Source organism: Pristiophorus japonicus, chromosome 8 (assembly GCF_044704955.1).
Source record: "Pristiophorus japonicus isolate sPriJap1 chromosome 8, sPriJap1.hap1, whole genome shotgun sequence".
Lineage (NCBI taxonomy): Eukaryota > Metazoa > Chordata > Chondrichthyes > Pristiophoridae > Pristiophorus > Pristiophorus japonicus.
Genome location: NC_091984.1, coordinates 45344019 through 45369297, shown reverse-complemented (window position 1 = coordinate 45369297; position 25279 = coordinate 45344019). Strand labels below are relative to the sequence as shown.

The 25279-nt window shown below is 42.6% G+C and overlaps 1 protein-coding gene across 2 annotated transcripts in view; it reads left to right on the top strand.

Annotated features, from left to right (window-relative positions):
* usp24 (ubiquitin specific peptidase 24) overlaps nucleotides 1–25279 on the top strand; it is a 230396-nt gene that overhangs the window by 190720 nt on the left and 14397 nt on the right. For both annotated transcript variants that reach the window (XM_070886744.1, XM_070886743.1), the window contains 10 exons: nucleotides 1805–1918; nucleotides 7414–7510; nucleotides 11791–11907; nucleotides 12681–12770; nucleotides 13164–13266; nucleotides 16020–16120; nucleotides 16606–16722; nucleotides 20979–21044; nucleotides 22085–22151; nucleotides 23808–23886. In XM_070886744.1, the coding sequence (XP_070742845.1) occupies nucleotides 1805–1918; nucleotides 7414–7510; nucleotides 11791–11907; nucleotides 12681–12770; nucleotides 13164–13266; nucleotides 16020–16120; nucleotides 16606–16722; nucleotides 20979–21044; nucleotides 22085–22151; nucleotides 23808–23886 (951 nt within the window). The remainder of the gene's footprint in view (nucleotides 1–1804; nucleotides 1919–7413; nucleotides 7511–11790; nucleotides 11908–12680; nucleotides 12771–13163; nucleotides 13267–16019; nucleotides 16121–16605; nucleotides 16723–20978; nucleotides 21045–22084; nucleotides 22152–23807; nucleotides 23887–25279) is intronic.

Below are 25279 nucleotides of genomic sequence, written 5' to 3'. Positions count from 1 at the left end.
AGTTTCTCCTCATCTCAGTCCTAAATTGCCTATCCCTTATCCTAAGACTGTGTCCCCTGGTTCTGGACTTCCCCAACATCGGGAACAATCTACCCGCATCTAACCTGTCCCGTCCCGTCAGAATCTTGTATGTTTCTGAGATCCCCTCCCATCCTTCTAAACTCCAATGTTTAAAGGCCCAGTTGATCCAGTCTCTCCTCATGTCAGTCTGGACATGCCGGGAATCAGTCTGGTGAACCTTCGCTGCACTCCTTCAATAGCAGGAAGGTCCTTCCTCAGATTAGGAGACCAAAACTGAACACAATATTTCAGGTGAGGCCTCACCAAGGCTCTGTCCAACTGCAGTAAGACCTCCCTGCTCCTATACTCAAATCCCCTAGCTATGAAGGCCAACATATCATTTGCTGCCTTTACCGCGTACTGCACCTGTATGCCAACTTTCAATGACTGACGAACCATGACACCCAGGTCTTGTTGCACCTCCCCTTTTGCTAATCTGCCACCATTCAGATAATATTCTGCCTTCGTGTTTTTGCCCCCAAAGTGGATAACCTCACATTTATCCACATTATACTGCATCTGCCATGCATTTGCCCATTCACCTAACCTGTCTAAGTCACCCTGCAGCCTCTTAGCATCCCCCTCACAGCTCACTGCGCCACCCAGTTTAGTGTCATCTGCAAACTTGGAGATCTTACACTCAATTCCTTCATCCAAATCATTGATGTATATTGTAAAGAACTGGGGTCCCAGCACTGAGTCCTGCGGCACTGAACTAGTCACTGCCTGCCATTCTGAAAAGGACCTGTTTATCCTGACTCTCTGCTGCTTGTCTGCCAACCAGTTCTCTATCCACGTCAGTACATTACCCCCAATACCATGTGCCTTAATTTTGCACACCAATCTCTTGTGTGGGACCTTGTCAAAGGCCTTTTGAAAGTCCAAATACACCACATCCACTGGTTCTCCCTTGTCCACTCTACTAGTTACATCCTCAAAAAATTCCAGAAGATTTGTCAAGCATGATTTCCTCTTCACAAATCAATGCTGACTTGGACCGATCCTGCCACTGCTTTCCAAATGCGCTGCTATTTCATCCTTAATAATTGATTCCAACATTTTCCCCACCACTGATGTCAGGCTAACCGATCTATAATCACCCGCTTTCTCTCTCCCTCCCTTTTTTTTAAAAAGTGGTGTTACATTAGCTACCCTCCAGTCCATAGGAACTGATCCAGAGTCGATAGACTGTTCGAAAATGATTACCAATGCATCCACTATTTCTAGGGCCAATTCTTTAAGTACTCTGGGATGCGGACTATCAGGCCCCGGGGATTTATCGGCCTTCAATTCCATCAATTTCCCTAACACAATTTCCCGCCTAATAAGGATATCCTTCAGTTCCTCCTTCTCTCTCGACCCTCGGTCCCCTAATACTTTCGGAAGGTTATTTGTGTCTTCCTTCGTGAAGACAGAACCAAAGTCTTTGTTCAATTGGTCTGCCATTTCTTTGTTCCCCGTCCTTCCATGCATCCTTTGGTTAAGGAATTATTCTGAGAAATGTTTGCATTATAAAATTAAACATCTGTTCCTCATATCAGACATCTGAGCCCTGTAGCGGCACTTTACGTGCATTTGGTTTTGTATATGGCTCTTCTGTTTTTTTTAAACACAGTAGAAGCTCGCACACGTGCCCTTTTATATATTGCACTCACCTGGTTTTCAGCTGTCTGTTAACAGTTGGGTTTAATAGTAGTCAGTATGTTGAAGCTTTTAAAATGTGGGACTCCGATTTTTATTGCAGGGTGGACACAGGAGAATGGATTACCCTCATCGAGAGGTTGCTTTCAAGTAGTTGTGAGGCATGCCAGTGGCTGATTGAATTCCTGGTTGGATCCGAGGGACGAGAACTAATAAAGTGAGTATAAAACACAGGCTTTTAACCCAAGAATTTTGATAAATGCGTTCATTCCTTTTGAGTGACTTTAAAGGATGTATTAAGGAAGACCATAGAATTACTAACTTGAAAGAAGTGCATCTTGAAGTTGTGGTAGGTGAGTGGGTGCATGATAAATATCTCTTTGAATCCTATTGCTTCCAAGTTAGTAACTCTTATTTGTTGGATCATGTTTTTGATTTTTTTTTTTAAATTTAAGTGCTGCTAATACATGTGTGTGTGTGGGAGCTGTTGGTGGGTGTGTGGTGTGTTTGTTTGAGACATACAAATCTACAGCGCAGAAGCAGGCTATTTCGGCCCATCGTGTCCGTGCCGACCGACAAAGCGCCACACGGCCCTCGGTCAGCAACCATGAAGGTTACATATAAAGCAATCAATAATAGCCGTAAAGTAAAGAGCGTCTGGCCCAACCAGTCCACCCACACAACTGCGACACCACTAGCATCGCAACATTCTATATTCCACCCCAACCGTTGCCATGTGATCTCCTGGGAGAGGCAAAAAAAACAGAAAAACCCAGGCCAGTTGGGGAAAAAATTCTTGGAAAATTTCTCTTTGACCCATTCAGTCTAACTAATTGAAACTAATCCGGGAGATCACCCTAACCATATTCGATTCCCTGCAGTACTTGCCATTGTATCTGCGCCAACCAATAAGAGGTTATCCAGTCTAATCCCACTTACCAGCTCTAGGTCCATAACCCTGCAGGTTACGGCACTTTAAATGCCCTCACATTTTTAAATGTGAGAGTTTCTGCATCCACCACCTATCTAGGCAGCAAGTTCCATATCCCCACAATCCTCTACGTGAAGCAGCTTCCACCAACCACCCTAAAACTATGCCCCCTCATAATTGACCCCTCCACCAAGGGAAATAGGCCCTTGCTATCCGCTATATCCAGGCCCCTCAAAATGTTATACACCTCAATGAGATCTCCTCTCAGCCTCCTCTGTTCCAATGAGAACAAACCCAGTCTATCCAATCATAGCTAAGATTCTACATTCCAGGCAGCATTCTAGTAAATCTCCTCTGCACCCTCTCTAGTGCATCCTATAATACGGCGAGCAAAACTGCACGTAGTACTCCAGCTGTGGCCTAACTAAAGTATTATACAATAAGCATAACCTCCCTGCTCTTGTATTCTATGCCTTGGCCAATAAAGGCAAGAATTCCATATGCCTTCTTAACCATCTTATCCACCTGGCCTGCTACTTTCAGGGATCTGTGGACTCCAAGCACTCCAAGGTCCCTTTGTTCATCTACACTTCTAAGTGGCCTACTGTTTAATGTGAATACCCTTTCCTTATTGGCCCTCCCCAAGTGTATTACCTGAAACTTCTCTGAATTAAAATTCCATTTGCCACTGTTCTGCCCACCTGACCAGTAGATTGATATCCTCCTGCAGTCCATGACTTTCCCTCTTCATTATCAACCACACAGCCAATTTTAGTGTCATCTGCAAACTTCTTAATTATACTCCCTATCTTCAAATCTAGATCATTGATATATACCACAAAAAGCAAGGGACCCAGTACTGAGCCCTGCGGAACCCCACTGGAAACATCCTTTCAGTCACAAAAGCATCAACCTTTACCCTTTTGCTTCCAAAGCCAATTTTAGATCCAACTTGCCACTTTGCCCTGGATCCCATGGGCTTTAACCTTCATGACCAGTTTCCCATGTGGGACCTTATCAAAACCTTTGCTACACTACATCATACGCTCTACCCTCATCGACCCTCCTGGTTACTTCCTCTCAAAATTCAATCAGCTTAGTCAAACACAATCTTCCCTTAATAAATCTGTGCTGACTGTCCCTAATTGATGCTTGCCTTTCTAAATGTAGATTTATCCTGTCTTTCAGAATTTTTTTCCAATAATTTTCCCACCACTGAGGTTAGGCTGACAGGCCTGTAATTACTCGGCCTATACCTTCCTCCCTTCTTAAACAAGGGCACTGCATTAGCAGTCTTCCAGCACAATGCCCAAATCCAAAGAAGACTGGAAAATGATGGTCAAGGCCTTTGCTATTTCCTCTTTTACTTTGCTCAACAGCCTGGGATGCATTTCATCCAGGCCTGGGGACTTATCTACTTTCAAAGCTGCTAGACCCCGTAATACATCACCTCTCACTGTTTGTCATCCAGAATTTCACACTCCTCCTCAATAGCATTATCTGCATTGCCCCTTTCCTTTGTGAAAACAGACGCAAAGTATTCATTAAGAACCATACCAACATCTTCTGCCTCCACACAAAGATTACCCTCATGGTCTCTAATAGGCCCTACCCTTTCTTTAGTTATCCTCTTGCTCTTTATAGAACATCTTTGGGTTTTTCTTAATTTTACTTGCCAAGAATTTTTCATGCTCTCTCTTAGCATTCCTAATATCCTTTTTAATTTTACCTCTGAACTTTCTATAGTCCTCCCAAAATTCTACAGTATTTAGCTGTCTGTATATGACATAAGTTTCCCTTTTTTCTTTATCCTTCCCTGTAAATCCCTAGACATCCAAGGGGCTCTAGAATTGTTATTGCCACCCTTTTTCTTTTAGGGCACATGTTTGGCCTGAGCCCTCCGGATCTCCTCCTTGAATGCCTCCCAATGTTCCGACACTGATTTACCTACACATAGCTGTTTCCAGTTCACTGTGGCCAAATCACTTCTCAACTTGGCAAAGTTAGCTTTTCCCCAATTTGGGACTTTTATTCCTGGTCTATCCTTGTCCTTATTTAGGACAGGGGTGAGGAGGAGTGACTCTCTGAATCTTGCTATTCTGGTCAACTTAACTATTGGGCAGAGCAAAGCCATTGTCTTCGATCTCCATCACAAACTGTTCCCTAGCCACTGACTCCATCCCACTCCCTGGCAACTGTCTGCAGTTGAACCAGACTATTCACAAACTTGGTGTCATATTTGACCCTGAAATGAGCTTCCAACCACACATCCGCGCCATCGCTAAGACCACCTATTTCCACCTCCGTAGCATCGCCCGACTCCGTTCTTGCCTCAGCTCAACTATTGCTGAAACCCTCATCCATGCCTTTGTTACCTCCTCGACTTGACTATTCCAACGCACTTCTGGCTGGTCTGCCACGTTATACCCTCCATAAACCTGAGGTCATCCAAAACTCTGCTGCATGTGTCCTAACTCGCACCAAGTTCATTCATCATTCCTGTACTCGCTGACCTACATTGGCTCCCAGTTAAACAACACCTCAGTTTTAAAATTCTCATCCTTGTTTTCAAATCCCTCCATGACCTCGCCCCTCCCTATCTCTAATCTCCTCTGGCCCCACAACCCTCAGATATCTGCACTCTTCTAATTCTTGCCTCTTGAGCATCCCTGATTTTAATCACTCAATCATTGGTGACTGCCTTCAGCTGCCGAGGCCTTAAGCTCTGGAATTCCCTCCCTAACTTCTCTGCCTTTCTATCTCTCTCTCTCCTCCTTTAAGACATTCCTTAAAACCTACCTCTTTGATCAAGCTTTTGGTCATCTGCTCTAACATCTCCTTATGTGCCTCAGTCAAATTTAGTTTTATAATGCTTTTGTGATGCGCCTTGAGATGTTTTACTGCATTAGAGGTGCTATATAAATGTGAGTTATTTTTAATATTTAAAAAGATATACAAATATCTTTATAGTAAGTGCTGAGGATATGGGAACAATTTGGGAGAAAATACTAAGCTTGACTGCAGGTGGAGCTGAAGTCCCAGAGTTGATGAATATTGACTATTAATAACTTGATATTAATTTGCACTCATCCAAGTCTGGCTTAATAATGACTTCAGAAACGTGCTCTATTGATACCAGCAGAGCCATTGCTTAAACAGATATTCCTTTGACATTTTCCTGCATATTTAAAGGAGCCCAAATTAAATTTACTCTTTAAATATGGCAAAATATCTTGTTTTTGTTTTCTTTCTGTTGAATTTAATGCGGTAGTTAATATTTTAAATATATCCAGTGCAAATTAGTTATTTCTAGGAGCAGCAAATGTGTTGAAGATCATTCAGTTTTAGGTTTTAGCAGTGTTTAGGGGTTTGCAGTATTCCACATCGACTCCTTGAAAACATCTGCACACAGAAGATTGATCACTTTGATCTCTAGTTAATGTCTGTGTATTGTGCTTTATGGATTTGAGTGTTAACATGCGCACCAATATAAATGTTTAGCAGTTAAAAGGGTGGAGTCTTATCAATGGAGGTGGTCCTTAAGTGTGTTGATCTTTGTGATTGGCCCATTTGACTCATATGGTAACAATGAGCTAACATCAGCCCATCTGTGCTCAAGGCCATCTAGGCTGTAATCTTTCAAAAAGGGGTGGGGGACAGGATGTGTTTGTTTTGCAGACAAGCTAAGGCATGTTATAGTTTAAATCCAGGAAAAGTATACTTACCCTGGTTTATTTAATGTTTTCAGTCCTTCGCTTCTTCCAAGCTTTGTGCCACATTGCTGTGGTTTTAATTTCTCCAACTAGAAATCACCACTCTGTCTCAAATCCTAATTCGGAGCACGAAGTCCTGTTAGTATCAGCAACTTTAGATGCATATGTAAATGAACAGGGATGTAATCAAACTTTACATGTGGGAGCTCCATGGTACATGCTTAGTGACCCTTAAAGCCAAATGTCATGGGCACCCCGATCTACAAAATCTCAAATCTGGTGTAGCATAGCCAAATGAAAAGTAAATCTCCCTTTACTCTGCGCCAATGATATCTCTTAAGCAGAACTTCAGATGAGCATCCTCAACTGCTCCGAGCTGAATCTGTCTTTGTCTATCTTTTATTAAAAGCACTGGTCGCAATATTCTAATGACATTGCACTTGTAGATAGCGCTGTGCTGGTCATCCTAAGGGATCCGTTAACTCGAGTGGAACTCCTTCCAATGTTATGATATTCTCCTGTGGTTTTCTTCCACTATCCAGACATTCATATGTATTTTAGGAATCCTCAATGGCCTTCCTATTTATGCTTTTTATTATTTCCTTAACTTGCTTTGTATAAAACCAGCTGAAAGCTAAAAGAGTGGAGGCACTGTGAGTGGGCAGAGGTAAGCAGAGGGAGGTGAAAGAGGAGTTGCGATTAATCATAACCCCCAGTTCCTGATGCAGCGTCCTGAGACCTCCCCTCTCCCCCACAATGCATATCCCCTGCCTAATGTGCTGGCTTAAGCTTGCAATGCAGCTGATATTATCACAACCCTTTCTCCCAGTTCTATTTGCCCTGTTCACTTTTTTTTTTAATACAACGTTTTAAGAGGGGAAACTCTCCTCCATTCCCTGTCCCCTCTCTCCAATTTCTCCCCTTGCCCAACTCCACCATCTCCATCCTCCCCACTGCTGCTTACACTTTGATTGGCGGAAGTGCAACTTGAGGGGGAATTGGGGGGGAATAGGAAATTACATAACAAAGTCCACTTTGTTTTTCTCTGCGTGTATGTGCGCGTGCCAGGATTTTCCTTCTGGAGTGTTCTGTCCGGGAGGTCCGAGTAACTGTTGCTACCATCCTAGAAAAAGCCCTCGAGAGTGCCTTGCTTTATCAGGAAAAGGTTAGTAAATGGCATGTGTGGAATGCCTGTTTTTAATTTGGTAGTAAATAGTTACACTGCACATGTGTTTGTGTCATGTAGTGCTGTGAACAATTTATGTCTTGCATGTCTTTTCATATGGTTTGAAATTAGCTCAATGCTTGCAGAATGCTTATTTAAGTCTTAAGTCTCTGTTACTGACTTTTTGCATTAAAAGTTCTGGCAAGGAATGGATTGCTTATTAAAAATGATTAATGGTTGAAAATAATAAACATACATTTTTAATTATGTTGTCTCATTTTCCTCTGACCCAACTAATGTTCTGTAATATTACTACCTGAAGAAAAGCTCTACTAAAAGCAAATAGTATTTTGTTTAAAACTCAAAGGTGAATAACAGTATGGAAAAATGGCAAAACCTTTCCCTTTTTATATCCTGTGCCAGCATCATGTTATTCCCAGGTCAGAGTTGGTTTCAGAGTAAAGTTCCTTCTACTCTGCATCTTAACGTTTATTGTGCCTGGACAACATTTGTCTTCAGTTTGGGCTCTAGGTGAAACCTACTACATCAGGGGTATCAAACATATTGCCTGCGGAATAGTTTCATCCAGCCTGTGTTTAGGGTTACATTGCCTCTTGGGCACTGCTTCTAACCAGCTGGGAGAACTATGTCATTACATTTACTATGCTTAATACTCATTAACCTATATTCCCCTATATATAACATACCCGGTACTATGATTCATCCCCATTTCACTAACGTCAACGAACCCATTACACAATTACTCTGAGTCCACATATATCTATAATCAACACATCCATTGCATAATATTTTTTAACCCCTATTATACTGATGTTAATGAAGTTTACCTAGGGCTGGTAAGAACTTTACAACCCGCGATATCATGACATATAGTGTACGGTTTGTGGTACAGAACTTGATTAACCCCCAAGTATTGATCAAACCTGGCTTAGCTACTAACAGTTCTAGACACACAAGCCACCCAAGTTCCCTTTAATTCCACACAGTTCTTAATTGTCAAGATTTACAGTCCTCCCTACTTTTTTATTTCAGTATGAAGCAATCACTATGACCAGAGGGTTGATAGAAGACACTAAGATAGACCTGAACCTCCCTCGACCCTAAATTTCATAATACTCAAATTATTCATTCTAGAATCACTCCAGTCAAACCGATCATTTCCCAAGGGGATAGAGAATATGACTACTTAAGACGACACATTTGTTTTGATCGAATTAAGTCAATAAAAAATATCATTAACCCTGTTTAAATTTCACAGTGCAACAACAGCACCCCCTCCCCACCTGTCGGGAGATTGGTGCTTGGCGGATGGCGAGGGGTCGTCGAGAGAATCGGGCTCGGTGGAGGGGGAAAGAGAGTGACCGGAGGAGAGGAGGGGGCAGTTGGAGAGACTGGGGGTCAGCGTGAGGAAGTTCAGGAGAGAGAGAGACTGGCGAATAGTGGTTGGGTGGGAGAGAGGGAGACTGGGGATCGGAAAGTCAGGAGATTGGGGCTCCAGCGGGTGAGTGGGTGGAGGAGAGGGGAAATGGGGTGGGCGTGGAGCCCTACAGAAACAGGAGGAGCTGCAGCAATGTGGGTGAGTGGGAGTAGTGCTGAAAGAGAAGCAGCCAGTAAAGGAATGAATGAATGAAACCTGAGGACCTTACTGTGGGTAAATAGGGATTGATAGTTTCCACTGATGGGCAAAGGAGAAACAATGCTACAATTCTCACTGTGTGCTGGGAGCTGCACACCCTGATTTTGCATTATATTGTGCAGGAGGGCCGAGCAGCCCACAATGGTTTTGTAAAACCTGGAGAAGCATTTCTGCTCCTTCATGGGTGGGGATGTAAAAAAAAAAACTTTCCTTGCATATGTTAAACGGTCTCCAGCAGTCCCTTTAAGAACCACTGCTTAGACTGCTGTAAAACTGGGAAAAGGAGTCAGAGCTTGCAAAGTGCATGTTAGTTGATTTTTCTCACATTTTGCCAAAGGGTCCTTAAGCAAGCACAGGACCCTTTCTTGCATATTAAAATTGATCCAATGCTGATTTTGGGCAACTGCCAGGTGCGCCTAAAAACAGTGAGAACCCCAATATGGCAGCAGCAATGCCATCGATGCAGATTAGGTACAAGACGGACTGCAAAAGCTTCTATAGATATGTAAAGAGAAAAAGGTTAGTAAAGATAAACGTAGGTCCCCTGCAGTCAGAATCAGGGGAAGTCATAACGGGGAACAAAGAAATGGCAGACCAATTGAACAAATACTTTGGTTCGGTATTCACTAAGGAGGACACAAACAACCTTCCGGATATAAAAGGGGTCAGAGAATCTAATAAGGAGGAGGAACTGAGGGAAATTCTTATTAGTCGGGAAATTGTGTTGGGGAAATTGATGGGATTGAAGGCCGATAAATCCCCAGGACCTGATGGACTGCATCCCAGAGTACTTGAGGAGGTGGCCTTGGAAATAGTGGATGCATTGACAGTCATTTTCCAACATTCCATTGACTCTGGATCAGTTCCTATCGAGTGGAGGGTAGCCAATGTAACCCCACTTTTTAAAAAAGGAGGGAGAGAGAAAACAGGGAATTATAGACCGGTCAGCCTGACGTCCATAGTGGGTAAAATGATGGAATCAATTATTAAGGATGTCATAGCAGCGCATTTGGAAAGAGGTGACATGATGGGGGAAATCATGCTTGACCAATCTTCTGGAATTTTTTGAGGATGTTTCCAGTGGAGTGGGCAAGGGAGAACCAGTTGATGTGGTGTATTTGGACTTTCAGAAGGCTTTCGACAAGGCCCCACGAGATTAATGTGCAAAGTTAAAGCACATGGGATTGGGGGTAGTGTGCTGACGTGGATTGAGAACTGGTTGTCAGACAGGAAGCAAAGAGTAGGAGTAAATGGGTACTTTTCAGAATGGCAGGCAGTGACTAGTGGGGTACCGCAAGGTTCTGTGCTGGGGCCCCAGCTGTTTACATTGTACATTAATGATTTAGACGAGGGGATTAAATGTAGTATCTCCAAATTTGCGGATGACACAAAGTTGAATGGCAGTGTGAGCTGCGAGGAGGATGCTATGAGGCTGCAGAGTGACTTGGTTAGGTGAGTGGGCAAATGCATGGCAGATGAAGTATAATGTGGATAAATGTGAGGTTATCCACTTTGGTGGTAAAAACAGAGAGACAGACTATTATCTGAATGGTGACAGATTAGGAAAAGGGGAGGTGCAACGAGACCTGGGTGTCATGGTACATCAGTCATTGAAGGTTGGCATGCAGGTGCAGCAGGTGGTTAAGAAAGCAAATGGCATGTTGGCCTTCATAGCGAGGGGATTTGACTACAGGGGCAGGGAGATGTTGCTACAGTTGTACAGGGCCTTGGTGAGGCCACACCTGGAGTATTGTGTACAGTTTTGGTCTCCTAACTTGAGGAAGGACATTCTTGCTATTGAGGGAGTGCAGCGAAGGTTCACCAGACTGATTCCCGGGATGGCGGGACTGACCTATCAAGAAAGACTGGATCAACTGGGCTTGTATTCACTGGAGTTCAGAAGAATGAGAGTGGACCTCATAGAAACGTTTAAAATTCTGATGGGTTCAGACAGGTTAGATGCAGGAAGAATGTTCCCAATGTTGGGGAAGTCCAGAACCAGGGGTCACAGTCTAAGGATAAGGGGGAAGCCATTTAGGACCGAGATGAGGAGAAACTTCTTCACCCAGAGAGTGGTGAACCTGTGGAATTCTCTACCACAGAAAGTTGTTGAGGCCAATTCACTAAATATATTCAAAAAGGAGTTGGATGTAGTCCTTATTACTAGGGGAATCAAGGGGTATGGCGAGAAAGCAGGAATGGGGTACTGATGTTGCATGTTCAGCCATGAACTCATTGAATGGCGGTGCAGGCTCGAAGGGCCGAATGGCCTACTCCTGCACCTATTTTCTATGTTTCTATGTGTCTAAAACTTGGTATACATTGCACCCATTTTACTCTCCCAAAATCAATTTCTACCCCAGTGTGTCAAAATAACTTTTACTGAATGTGACCCATGCCAAGTGCCAGAATGACAGAACATGACCACCTTATAAATTAAGTTTGACACCCCTGTACTACATGTTCAGAGGGAAAGCAAAGAAATCCTGTGGAACATAATGCAAGCTGGTGGGTAATGTCGTTCCATTCCTGGCCATTTACTCGCTTATTTTTAACAATGTAATGTGTGTTTTAATTGTTAAATTGTCTTGAAAGTTCCTGGAAGAATTGTTTGTTTCTTCAGCTGAAAGGATTGGACCAGTTGCTGGATGTGCTGCTTGCCTTGCTCGACAAGGATGTAGCAGAGAATTGCAAAAACTGCTCCCAGTACTTCATTCTCTTCAACAACTTTGTGCAGAAGGTAAAGTATGTAGCTGGTCTATTTTAGTTGTGTTATCAAAATAAACTAAATCAACAACTCTCAGTACAATGTTAAACCTTCCATTACTGGGGAGGTTTATATACATTTATGTAAAACTAACCAGAGTAAAATTGCCTGAAAATATTGTTTTCAAGCTGGCTGAGTGTCACGCTACCCAATTGAGGGTCAAATGTGATTTTTATGGTAAGGACCCTGCAAGGAAAATGTCTGAGCTGTGAAGTAAATTAGTGCAGCTTCAGTTTGCTACTAATTAATTAAGGTTTATTTCGGCAACTGCTGAGCATCTGTTATTACAGCATTTCAGCTAGATGTTAGCCGTTGATTTTTTTTAAAAAAATAAGCATTGATCCTGGATGTTTTGATACTGTTGGGATTTTGACTTTCACAAGTGAAAGCTTTTATTTCATTCCATTCCTTCTTGCATCCTCCCCCTAAAAACTTTTACCGTTCTGAGTCAGGTCTCTGCTTGTGTCATCATGCAACTTGCTACTGGCAGGTACATGTAAGCAGCATAAGTGGGTACAAGGGAATTTAGTCTACAAATTTCATTTTTTTTCTTTAACATATCTCTATCCAATTCTTGGTGCCTTACTCGGGTGTAGGATTATAGGTTCAAAATCACAATTCTATCACTTTGCGGTGACTTTAGCAGATTCTTTTGTGTGTTTTAACTGTGGAAAATTTTAAGTGGGCTGGACTGTTTGTGGTGTTTCACTGCTCCCTTCTCAGCCTCTGATTCTTTTGTCCTTCAGGGATTCAAGGCCTGCCAGCTACTATTCAAACACTCTGCATTCAAACGGATGCTGTGTTTCCTGCTGGGTCCATCAAGGCAGAACAACCAAGTAAGTGCGGTGCACTGATAAAGTTCGAGTCTTTATTATTACGGAATATAACTAATTGGTGCCTCTTAAGTTAGCCAAAGAAGTAAACACTACCTGTAGTGTAATTTCGACTTGATCATATAGTTAAATGTCCACTTTTCACTGAGCCATAATCCAACCATGTATTCAATGGATCAAGTGCCATGCTTCCACGCACTTTCTCAACTATAAGTTCCTTAACCTTCGATAAGGCAGAAGAATAATCATAAGGCTGATCGTTAATATTTTACTCTTTAAATAAAAAATTTTAAACATTAAAAATTGACAATTTTTTGGACTTTTGTGATGGTATGAGCCCCTCCAAGTGAAGCCTTCACTGTTCAAAATGAAAAATAGTTAATATATTTCTATTAGAATCGACGCTGGAGTTCTGCACAGGCCCGTGAGTTCTGGTATCTCCATATCACTTTGGCATCGCTAGTCCTACACTCGGACATTTCAACCCTGCTGACTGTTGGTGAGTTGAGTTTTCTTTCTTTTGTAGGTTAACTTGTATAGGTTCATTGTCAATAAAATGTTGCCAAAAAAATAAGGAATCATTGAATTGTGATTCCCTGTACACCATTGTACTTCTATGTACATTTTAATTCTGGTTTGCTCAAGAAATGAGGAAAACATCACAAAATAGTAAGGTTGTGACCTGTGGAGTTGCGACAGGTTCAGGTGGAAATGAGGCATTGAAGATGAAAGAGACAATTGTTTAGCACGTTGACAGAAGTGACTGTATGGTGAATGAGATGTCATGATCAGAGATGGCACTGTTAGTGATCGTGTCCTTGGAGGTAATGAGGTCTTGTGTGATAGATTATCAGGGTGGATATGGAAGTTGCAATTGAATGGAGAAAGAAGGTTGGGGACATCACAGGAGATGGAGCAGGGTGAGTTCCAGTAAAGAAAAAAGGAGAGACTTGCATTTATATAACTCCTTTCACAACCACTGGACATCCCATGAAGTAATTTTGAAGTGTATTCACAGTTGTAATGTAGGAAACGCTGTGGCAGCCAATTTGCACACAGCAAGCTCCGACAAACAGCAATGTGATAATAACCAGATCATGTTTTTTTTAGTAATGTTGATTGAGGGATAAATATTGGCCAGGACACTGGGCATAACTCCCCTGCTCTTCTTTGAAATAGTGCCTTGCGATATTTTACGTCTACCTGAGAGAGCGGACGGGGCCACATAAGAACATAAGAATTAGGAACAGGAGTAGGCCATCTAGCCCCTCGAGCCTGCTCCGCCATTCAATCAGATCATGGCTGATCTGGCCGTGGACTCAGCTCCACTTACCTGCCCTCTCCCCGTAACCCTTAATTCCTTTATTGGTTAAAAATCTATCTATCTGTGACTTGAATACATTCAATGAGCTAGCCTCAACTGCTTCCTTGGGCAGAGAATTCCACAGATTCACAACCCTCAGAGAAGAAATTCCTTCTCAACTCAGTTTTAAATTGGCTCCCCCGTATTTTGAGGCTGTGCCCCCTAGTTCTAGCCTCCCCTACCAGTGGAAACAACCTCTCTGCCTCTATCTTGTCTATCCCTTTCATGATTTTAAATGTTTCTATAAGACCACTACTCATCCTTCTGAACTCCAACGAGTAAAGACCCAGTCTACTCAATCTATCATCATAAGGTAACCCCTTCATCTCCAGAATCAGCCTAGTGAATCGTCTCTGTACCCTCTCCAAAGCCAGTATATCCTTCCTTAAGTAAGGTGACCAAAACTTGTACGCACTACTCCAGGTGCAGCCTTACCAATACCCTATACAGTTGCAGCAGGACCTCCCTGCTTTTGTACTCCATCCCTCTCGCAATGATCCCTCGGTTTAAATCTCATCCGAAAGACCTCCGACAGCGCAGCACTCCCTCAGCACTGCACGGGGAGTGTCAGCCTAGATTTTTTGTGCTCGAGTCTCTGAAATGGGGCTCGAACTCACAACCTTCTGACTGAGGCAACAGTGCTAACCGCTGAGCCAATGGCCGAGACCTTGTACGTTAAAGTTGCTGCCAGTGAGTCACTATAGATTAAGCAAAGATAACATTGAGGAGATTTAAGCAAGGAAGGTACCGGGGACTTGCGGCCGATAAATGCGCATTTTGAAGAAGAAATGGACGAAGTGGTAAAGGATGAACTGTTCAAATAACGAAAATAGTTTTGCAAAAATGGTATTGCAAAAGCAGTGCAATGTGAAGATGAGCTATTTGAGTACACAATAGATTAAAGTGCTGCGTACTCCGAGACCATCATCAGAGTCCCTTGACTTTTTTCGCCTTGCTGGATATGATTCGGCAGTACTAGATGTCCTCTGGTGCCTCACGCAAGTGACCATTGGTAATGTGTGAGCCTTCACTGAGTGTCTGTTGGCTGTTCAGATGCTCGAGGCGCACTGCTGATCCCAACTCTCTTCGTGCAACATCCTCATTTGCATGATGGGACGTAGTCGGGAGTGGAAACCTTGGCCAGCTTTCCCTTCCTTAAGAAAGGGTTGGGCGAGTTCTAAGGTCAGTTTAGTGTTCCAGCCGCAGCACCTTGGCTCAGATGAATGAACTCAGCACAGAATTGGGATGGAACCTTCCGGATCTGTGTGGTTGTTACTCACAGAATAGATTTGCTGCATTAAAAGAGCACCATTGCACCTCTCCCTCTCTTGTACAAAAGTGGTTTCTGTACTCGAACCTACAAGTTCTCCTCATGGACAGTGAATATACCACTTGTCACTGCCTCCTGTGTAAACCGTTGTTAATGTTTCACTATCCAAAAGAAGTGCTTGCTTCGACTTCTAATTTTGCATCAACAATTACCTCAAATTTTCTTTCCGTGCAGTACGGCATTCATTATAGTGGGTGACCACAAATGATGAATGATATAGGTGCAAGCCTCATGAGTTTAGCCTTAATCATAATCATGTTAACCAGCCTACGGAGACTTGCTTTAACTCCTTCCCCTCCCTGCTGATGGAGGTACTGCTCAGTCATTTCCTGATGTACAGCTGAAATCAAATCACAATACTGGGAATAATAAATGCAATTTCAAATTTCGCTAGCGCCATGCTTTGCTTTTCCAAGTTGAATGTCAGCTGCTGCAAATGTGGATAATTCAATATTGAGAGCATATTCCTCATTTAAAAAGACACGTTACTGAGTTATTCACTTCATGCTTTAGTTTTGGAACCAAGGCAAGCAGTATAATGTGTTTTTTTTTGTTCAAGATCCTGGACAGTATAAATGGCATGCACCAATCCCACAGGTACCTTTACACCAAGATGTCGAAACTCTCTTCAGACCTGAGGGGCAGGCCTACCTGCTTGAGGTAATTTTTTTATTCTTTCAAGGAAGTGATGCAGCTTGTGTGTTTTTTTTTGCATTATAGGACTCTACTTGGGGTTAACTGATATTTAACATGGTTAATGTATTTATGCCTGAAAATAGAGGGGGCAGATACAAATGCACTGGGGCTATAGCAATTGCAGTTGCAATGTATTATTTGCAAAACCGCCCCCCCCCCCCCAGCCCCAGAAGTCCCTATTTTCTGAGTGACCCTGTCCATGCACCCGCTGATGCTTTGCTGTACTGTGATGTTTGCAGAGACAGAGGCTGCTCTCGTGCCCTTCCATCTATGAGGTGTGAATTCCCGAAAATCAGGGAGGAATAAGAATGCTAAAATCCGTGACATTGCATCTTTAAGGGAAAATTGGATAAATTGTGAAAATAGGACTTGTGCTTTTGTATGGTTTTGTGGTAAATTGGAGGGAGGTGATGCAATTGTTATTAATTGCCACTTTTCTGTTGTTTCAGGTTATGTATGCTATGCGAGAGCTGACTGGATCTTTGTCAGTCCTCTCCGAGATGGTGACTTACTGTTGTTTCTGCAATGAGCACTTCTCATTGGTGCAGGTGCTACAGACGATTAAGGTAAGTGGCAGTGTTTTTGGAATAGCGCATTATATCCTTCAGCATTTTGCTTTTCTTTTCAGTGCTTATAGAAGAGAAGGATATCTGTGATTCAGAATGGAACACTTCCACTTCTTGCATAATATAGCAGAAAAGGTCCCCTACATTGGAACACACTATGCATAGAGCTGTTTCACTGGCACCTCAGACTTCTAATAATCAAGAGCAGAGTGGCAGGGTTGTGCGATGTAAAATTAGTAAGCATTTATAAATGTGTGGGTTAACCAAGGATAGTCGGCACAGTTATATTGAAGACAAGTCATATTTAACAAATTTAGGAGCTTTTTGAAGAAGTGATTGATTGGCTAGATAAGCTAGCTGTAATGTATATAGATTTTCAGAAGGCATTTGATCAGCTATCTCGCAAGAGGCTTGTTAGAAAAATTCAGATGTATGGGATAGAAGAAAATGTGCCAGCTTGGATCGAACATTGATTGACAGACAGGAAGCAGAGAGTTAGACAAATAGGTGTTAGAAACATAGAAAATAGGTGCAGGAGTAGGCCATTCGGCCCTTCGAGCCTGCTCAACTATTCAATGAGTTCATGGCTGAACATGCAACTTCAGTACCCCATTCCTGCTTTCTCGCCATATCCCTTGATCCCCCTAGTAGTAAAGACTACATCTAACTCCTTTTTGAATATATTTAGTGAATTGGCCTCAACAACTTTCTGTGGTAGAGAATTCCACAGGTTCACCACTCTCTGGGTGAAGAAGTTTCTCCTTATCTCGGTCCTAAATGGCTTACCCCTTATCCTTAGACTGTGACCTTAGGTGTTGCTTAAACTAGAGAAGGGCATATCCCTGTGATCAGTGCTGGGTCTGCTTTTGTTCAGAGAATAAAGTGGTTTGGAGAAATGTATTTATACCGAGGGTTGTTAGAGCATGGAATACTTTTACCACAAGAAATGGTTGAAGCAGAGACCATTGCATCTTTAAGGGAAAATTGGATAAACATTTGAAGTGAAGGAAGGATGTAATAAGAGAGCAGAGTAATGGAAAGGTTTTCCTCCTGTAGGAAAGGACATTCTAAAAATGGTGAGAACAAGGGTAATAATGGAAGAGTAGCAGAGAGAAACACCAGGATTAGTAAGCACCACACTAATATGCAACAGAGGCTGCCAAAGGCATGTGATCTCTGATGGCCTCGCTTGCATATGAGGCTGAGAACAAAATACGACCAGTTGCTTAAGATGTTCCAATGCAGGGGACCTTTTCTGGCTTGTGCTGCTCCAGTTCCAGATGTCTGACTCCCGTTAAAATAAATGGAGGCAGGATAGAGTCAGCTCCTTCCCGTCAGTGATGTCAATGAGTAGCCTGAAATGGCAGGTCGCGGCAAGAAATTTGACATTTTAAAAAAAGAATTTTTTCATCGGATATAAAATTACATTCACATTAAAAAAAGTACTTTGAACAAATGGTACTCAACCGGCACTTTCCTGCTTTCCTTCCCCTTTAAGTAAGCCTACTGCGCATTACCATGGGTAATAGAATGCATCTCCCTTTTATTATTAAATCAAGAACCATCAGATAAACTAAAAGCTCATTCTACTTGTGTTATGAACTCATTTGAAAAAAACATTTAACTAAGATAGCTACACACGTTTACATGCTTTAATAAAACATTACTGTCTTGACGGTTAGTTTTCCCCCCCCCCCCCCTCCCAATCGTGGAGACAGTGATGCCACAGGTAGCATTCCACTTCCCATCCCTGTTGGAGAAGGCTAACTGAACATAAGGCAACGATTGAACTTTTAACCTTGCATACCTGATGGGGGAAACAGGATTGAATCAGCCGTTCGGTTTACACCCTGAAGTACAGTGGAAAATAAAGTCATCTAGGGTGGGGGAGAAATGGGCAGTAAATCTGATCCTGTAAGTTTCCCACCAGGCTAGGTTAAAATACCTCCCACATTTTTTGTCTGTATAAGAATCCGTAGACTTAACAGAGCAGCGTCCCAGTAGTTTTTCCCCTATGGATAATGTGTTTTTCTTTACATGGGAGTTGAACTATCAGAGATTGAAATCCAATCTGAAGGTGGGTAGAGAACGAACTTGCACTTGTATAACGCCTTTCATAACCTCGACATCACAACCTCCCTTGCTCTTCTTTAAATAGTACCTTTGAAGTGCAATCACTGTTCTAATGTAGTGAAATTTGCACACAGCAAAGTTCCACAAACAATAAAAAAAACTCACATTATCTGGTCATTTCTCTTATTGCTAAGTGATATTGGTTGAGGGATAAATATTTGCCGGGACACCAGGAGAACCCCTTACTTTTCTTTGAATAGTGCCATGGGATCTTTTACATCCACATGATAGAGCAAACAGAACTGGCTCCAAACAGAACCTTGTTTTAACCTCCCATAAGAACATATGAAATAGGAGCAGGAGTAGGCCATCAAGCCCCTCAAGCCTGTTCTGCCATTTAATAAGATCATGGCTGATCTGATCATGGACTCAGCTCCACTTTCCTGTCTGCTCCCCATAACCCCTTATTGTTTAAGAAACTGTCTATTTCTGTCTTAAATTTATTCAATGTCCCAGCTTCCACAGCTCTCTGAGGCAGCGAATTCCACAGATTTACAACCCTCAGAAGAAATTTCTCCTCATCTGTTTTAAATGGACGGTCCCTTATTCTAAAATCATGCCCTCTAGTTCTATTCTCCCCCATCAGTGGAAACATCCTCTCTGCATCCATCTTGTCAAGTTCCCTCATAATCTTATACGTTTCGATAAGACCACCTCTTATTCTTCTGAATTCCAATAAATAGAGGCCCAACCTACTCAACCTTTCCTCATAAGTCAACCCCCTCATCCCTGGAATCAACCTAGTGAACCTTCCCTGAACTGCCTCCAAAGCAAGTATATCCTTTTGTAAATATGGAAACCAAAATTGCATGCAGTATTCCAGGTGTGGCCTCACCAATACTCTGTATAACTGTAGCAAGACTTCCCTGCTTTTATACTCCATCTCCTTTGCAATAACGGCCAAGGTACCATTGGCCCTCCTGATCACTTGCTGTACCTGCATACTATCCTTTTGTGTTTCATGCGCAAGTCCCCCCAGGTTCCGCTGTACTACGGCACTTTGCAATCTTTATTTAAATAATAACTTGCTCTTTGATTTTTTTTTTCTGCCAGTGTGCATGACCTCGCACTTTCCGACATTATACTCCATCTGCCAAATTTTTGGCCACTTACTTAGCCTGTCCATGTCCTTTTGCAGATTTTTTGTGTCCTCCTCACACGTTGCTTTTCCTCCCATCTTTGTATCGTCAGAAAACTTGGCTTTGTTACACTCAGTCCCGTCTTCCAAGTCGTTTATATAGATTGTAAATAGTTGGGGTCCTAGCACTGATCCTTGCGGCACCCCATTAGTTACTGGCTGCCAACCAGAGAATGAACCATTTATCCCGACTCTCTGTTTTCGGTTAGTTAGCCAATCCTCTATCCATGCTAATATAATACCCCCAACCCAGTGAACTTTTATCTTGTGCAGTAACCTTTTATGTGGCATCTTGTCAAATGCCTTCTGGAAGTCCAAATACACCAATACACTGGTTCCCCTTTATCCACCCTGTTTGTTACATCCTCAAAGAACTCCAGCAAATTTGTCAAACATGACACTTCCTTCATAAATCCATGCTGACTCTGCCTGACCGAATTTTGCTTTTCCAAATGTCCTGCTATTGCTTCTTTAATAGTGGACTCCAGCCTAATGAAGTGCTAGCCTAAATTATATGCTTGTTTCTGGAGTAGGACTTGAACCCACAACCTTCTAACTGAGGCAAGAATGCTACCGCTGAGTCATTGCTGACACCTGGGTAGCCTAACCAATTGATTTGTGCCCAATTGTATGCAATTTTGTATTATGGATTCCTACCAAATTTCATTACTTAGAGAGCCGTAAAGATGACTTATTTTTATCCCATCAGTATGAGCAAAATTTAAGCCTGGCTCTTGGAGATTAAAGTACCGTGTTCTCACTGCGACACTCTTTATTGCTTGCCTGCACATTGGAATTTTAAGCAGTGTAAGGTTTGATCCATTTAAATGTTGTGCTTGAGTAGGTTTGTTCTTCATTCAGCTACTTCAACACTTTTATTAGGAGTGTGCTATAAACCCTAAAAAAAAATTCTGCGGAATTGGCAAGATTTTCAGTTTGGTTTGGCTTGTTTAATTATGCCTATTGTCTGTTTCCTGTTATGCAGAACCAATTGGAGACAGCTCCACCTCATGAACTGAAAAATATCTTCCAGTTACTGCATGAAATTCTGGTAAGTCAGAGACTGTTATAACCAGTGCCTTCGGGCATGGCTCCAAGCAGTCATTCAAATATAAATGGTCAAAGTGGGCCAAACAGCTTGTATTCGTTGAATTTACTGATAACCTGATGACAAAATGCTTTGCTTTGTTTGCGTGCTGTATCGTAAGAACATAAGAAATAGGAGCAGGAGTAGGTCTGCTCCACCATTCAATAAGATCTGATCATGAACTCATCTACACTTCCCTGCCTGCTCCCCATAATCCTTTACTCCCATATCATTCAAAAATCTGTCTATCTCTGCCTTAAATATATTCAATGTCCAAGCCTTCATAGCTCTCTGGGGCAGAGAATTCCATAGATTTACAACCCTCAGAAGAAATTTCTCCTCATCTCAGTTTTAAATGAGCAGCCCCTTATTCTAAGACTGTGTCCTCTACTTTTAGTTTCCCCTGAGTGGAAATATCCTCTCTGCATCCACCTTGTCGAGCCCCCTCATTATCTTATAAGCTTTAATAAGATCACACCTCATTCATCTGAACTCCAATGTGTATCACATTACCATGGAGCTCCCTCCCCCACCCACCCCCCCTCCCAATACCAAAATGTATCAAAGCCTGACTGGGGACAGACTGAGGAAAAGACTTGTGGACCTCTTCAACCTTTCTCCAAGAAAGTGAAAATCGACCCCTTGATTGGTTTATTCTTGCTAGTTCAGCCCAGTATTTTCAGGTGTTGGAACAGGTTATCTGAGAGGGAAGAGACCAAATGAATAAACAGGATAAAACTAACAAATGATGTGGAGAGAAAACATTGTCTTAAAAGAGAAGTTTTGTGTTTTAGCAACAGTAATTGTGGTTTTAGTTTTTGTTGTCAGAAGCACCAATGTCACACAGTTCACGATGGTGATTGACAACACAAAAGGGAGTCACTTTTAACTTTTTGGTGGCCAACAGGTGCAGGGCAAACCTGCCCATCCTGAGGTGAAGAGTCTTTTTATGTAGAAAGCACTCATTGGTAACCTATTTGTTCTGTTTTTCCTCTTTCATCAAGGTCATTGAAGATCCTTTGCAATCTCGTCGCCTGAAGTTTGCTTTTGAGTCAGATAAAGGACTGTTAGGTACACCTTTATTACTTGTCCCCACTGTTTCCGCGGTTCCATCTTCTTCGCTAATGGTGGTTACTTAGTAGTGCAATTTTGCAGCTCTTCAGTGCCTTTCTTGCTTGACTTCCTCTTGTATCTCGACAGCAATAATACCCAATTGCATTTTTATAATGCTTTTGACAAAGAAAAAGATCCCAAAGAGCTTCCTGGAGGTATAATTGGACAACAGCAGACATTGATCCAAAGAAGGAGATTTTAAGAGGAGTGACCAAAAGCTTAGTCAAAGAGTTGGGTTTTAAGGAGGGTTTTAAAGGAGAGGAGGAGGGAGATGGAAGTGTATGATTTTTTGGGAAGAATTTCGAAGCATGGGGCCGACAGCTAAAGGCACGTCCACCAATGGGACGAATGGAAGTGGGGGATGCACAAGAGGCCAGAATCTGAGAAATAGGGAGTTTTGAGGGAAGTTTATCTCGGTTCAAATAAGATGCCAAAGTTGCGACCAAATTGATTCATCCTGAGACTGGTTGGGGAGGGGCATGGAGCCGGTGGCAAGTTTACAGAATTTATGATGGAGACCAAGACAATGTCTTCTGTCTTACCAATGTTTAGCTGGAGGGAATTGTGGCTCATCCAAGATTGGATTTCAGGCAAGTAGCCTGACCACACAGAGGTAGTGGAGGAGTCGAAAGAGGTGGCAGAGAGAGTGAGCTAAATGTTTTCAGCGCATATGTGGCAGCAGCTTTGTTTTTGTGATACTGCCAAAGAGAAGCATGGGGATGATGAGGAGGAGCTAACAGGGAGGGAAAAGAAGCCATTGCTGGAGATGTTGTGGCTACGATCGGATAGGTAAGACTTAAACCAGGCAAGGGTATTTGCAGGTGTTGAAACAGGTTGTCTGAGAGGGAAGAGAACAAATGAATAAACAAGATAAAGCTAACATGATGTGGAGAGAAAACATATTCTCTTTTAAGACAAGTTTTGTGTTTTAGCAACAGTAATTGTGGTTACTCCAGAAATGTTGGAGGAGGATGTTGAAGTCAAAAACTGCATAGAGATAGAGGAGGTACAATGCACCATAGTCACACTCACAGAGGATGTCCTTTGTGACTTTGGTCAGGGCTGTTTTAATGCTGTGTCAAATGCAGTGAGCATTGGCAGATTATCTAGCCATGAGAGAATCACAGTCAAGTCTGACATTCACACACACTTTTTCAGGGGACTACTGGAAGGCTATTGTTTTCCTCTTCCCTTTTCCCAGGGAAGCTTAGGCCAGTTCTACTCCTTCCACTCTAGGTGAGGTCACCGAACTTGACACACACCATGGCTTCCACCTCAGCCTTCTAAGTCTGAAAGACTCAGTACTGCACCACATTCTTCATTTACCCACTGAGCTCTGAGTAGGTACAGTTTTGAATTTTTTTCAACTAACTGAAGTGTGTGTGTGTTCTTCGCTTCTCCATTCTCCCCCCCCCCCCCCCCCCCCCCAAATGTCCTATTCTTGCTCTGTGTATTTGTGTATGTAGCCCCCTGTTGTGCACACAGGTCTAGCTTAACCACACCGACCGGTGTCTTTTATGAACAATCTGTCACTTGGTCCTGTTGCCTAGCAGCATGTTCTACAACTCTAGAAGTGATCTAATTTTAAATCATTATTGTTCTCTATTTCCACAGCCCTGATGCACCAGAGTAACAATGTTGACAGTAGCCGCTGCTACCAATGCATCAAATTCTTGGTTCTATTAGCTCAGAAGTAAGTACACAAGCATATAGCTTAAAATTGATTTGAAAAGAAACATTTATTTTTGCTGACTACTTGTGCACAGCTTGCATTTATGTAACTCATCATAGGCAGTCCCTCGAATCGAGGATGACTTGCTTCCACGCCAAAAAGAGATGAGTTCACAGGTGTTTCTGTGAAGGACCTAATATTCCAGATCCCGAGCTACATCTTGAAGGGTGGAAGATGCCTGTGCGTGGATTTTTTTAACGCGTGGTGGCCATTGCACACCAGCCACCACACGGGCTTGACAGAGCTAGGTCTTGGTCCAGTGGCAAGGATTAACTAGGACGACTGGAGACTAGCTCTGCTGCACGGACCTAATTTAACTACTTTAACATTGGAAAACGGCCCAAGGCAGTTCACCGCGAGGGGAAAAGGGAGCTTGTAAGAGTCTCAAGAGAGGTGACCCAAAGCTTAGTCGAAGAGCTGTACTTTGGAAGGGTTGTCAAGATGGAGAGGAAGATACAGAGGCTAAGAGTTTGGAGGAGTAACAAAGAGTAGGCTGAGGCAGCTGAAGGCTCTGCTACCAACGGAGTGGAGGGATATTTTACACAAGGCGAGTGTGTGCTTGGAGGAGAGACAAACACCAAAAATTGAGGCTTAAACATTAGACCCCTTCAGAGTTTTCGAATATCAAGACTTTTTGGCTCAGCTGTACCTTGCCATTCACTTTGATACTAAAATGTGTTTATTTCTCTCCAACCCAGATATTTACATAGAAATATAAAAAATAGATGCAGGAGTAGGCCATTCGGCCCTTCGAGCCTGCACCACCATTCAATATGATCATGACTGATCATGCACTTCAGTACCCCATTCTTGCTTTATCTCCATACCCCTTGATCCCTTTAGCCGTAAGGGCCACATCTAACTCCCTTTTGAATATATCTAATGAACTGGCCTCAACAACTTTCTGTGGTAGAGAATTCCACAGGTTCACAATTCTCTGAGTGAAGAAGTTTCTCCTCATCTCGGTCCTAAATAGCTTACCCCATAGACTGTGATCCCTGGTTCTGGACTTCCCCAACATCGGAAACATTCTTCCTGCATCTAACCTGTCCAATCACATCAGAATTGTATTTGTTTCTATGAGATCCCCTCTCATTCATCTAAATTCCAGTGAATATAAGCCTATTCGATCCAGTCTTTCTTCATATGTCAGTCCTGCCATCCTGGGAATCAGTCTGGTGAACCTTCGCTGCACTCCCTCAATAACGAGAATGTTCTTCCTCAGATTAGGAGACCAAAACTGTAAAACAGTATTCAAGGTGTGGCCTCACCAAGGCCCTATACAACTGCAGTAAGACCTCCCTGCCCCTGTACTCAAATCCCCTAGCTATGAAGGCCAACATGCCATTTGCTG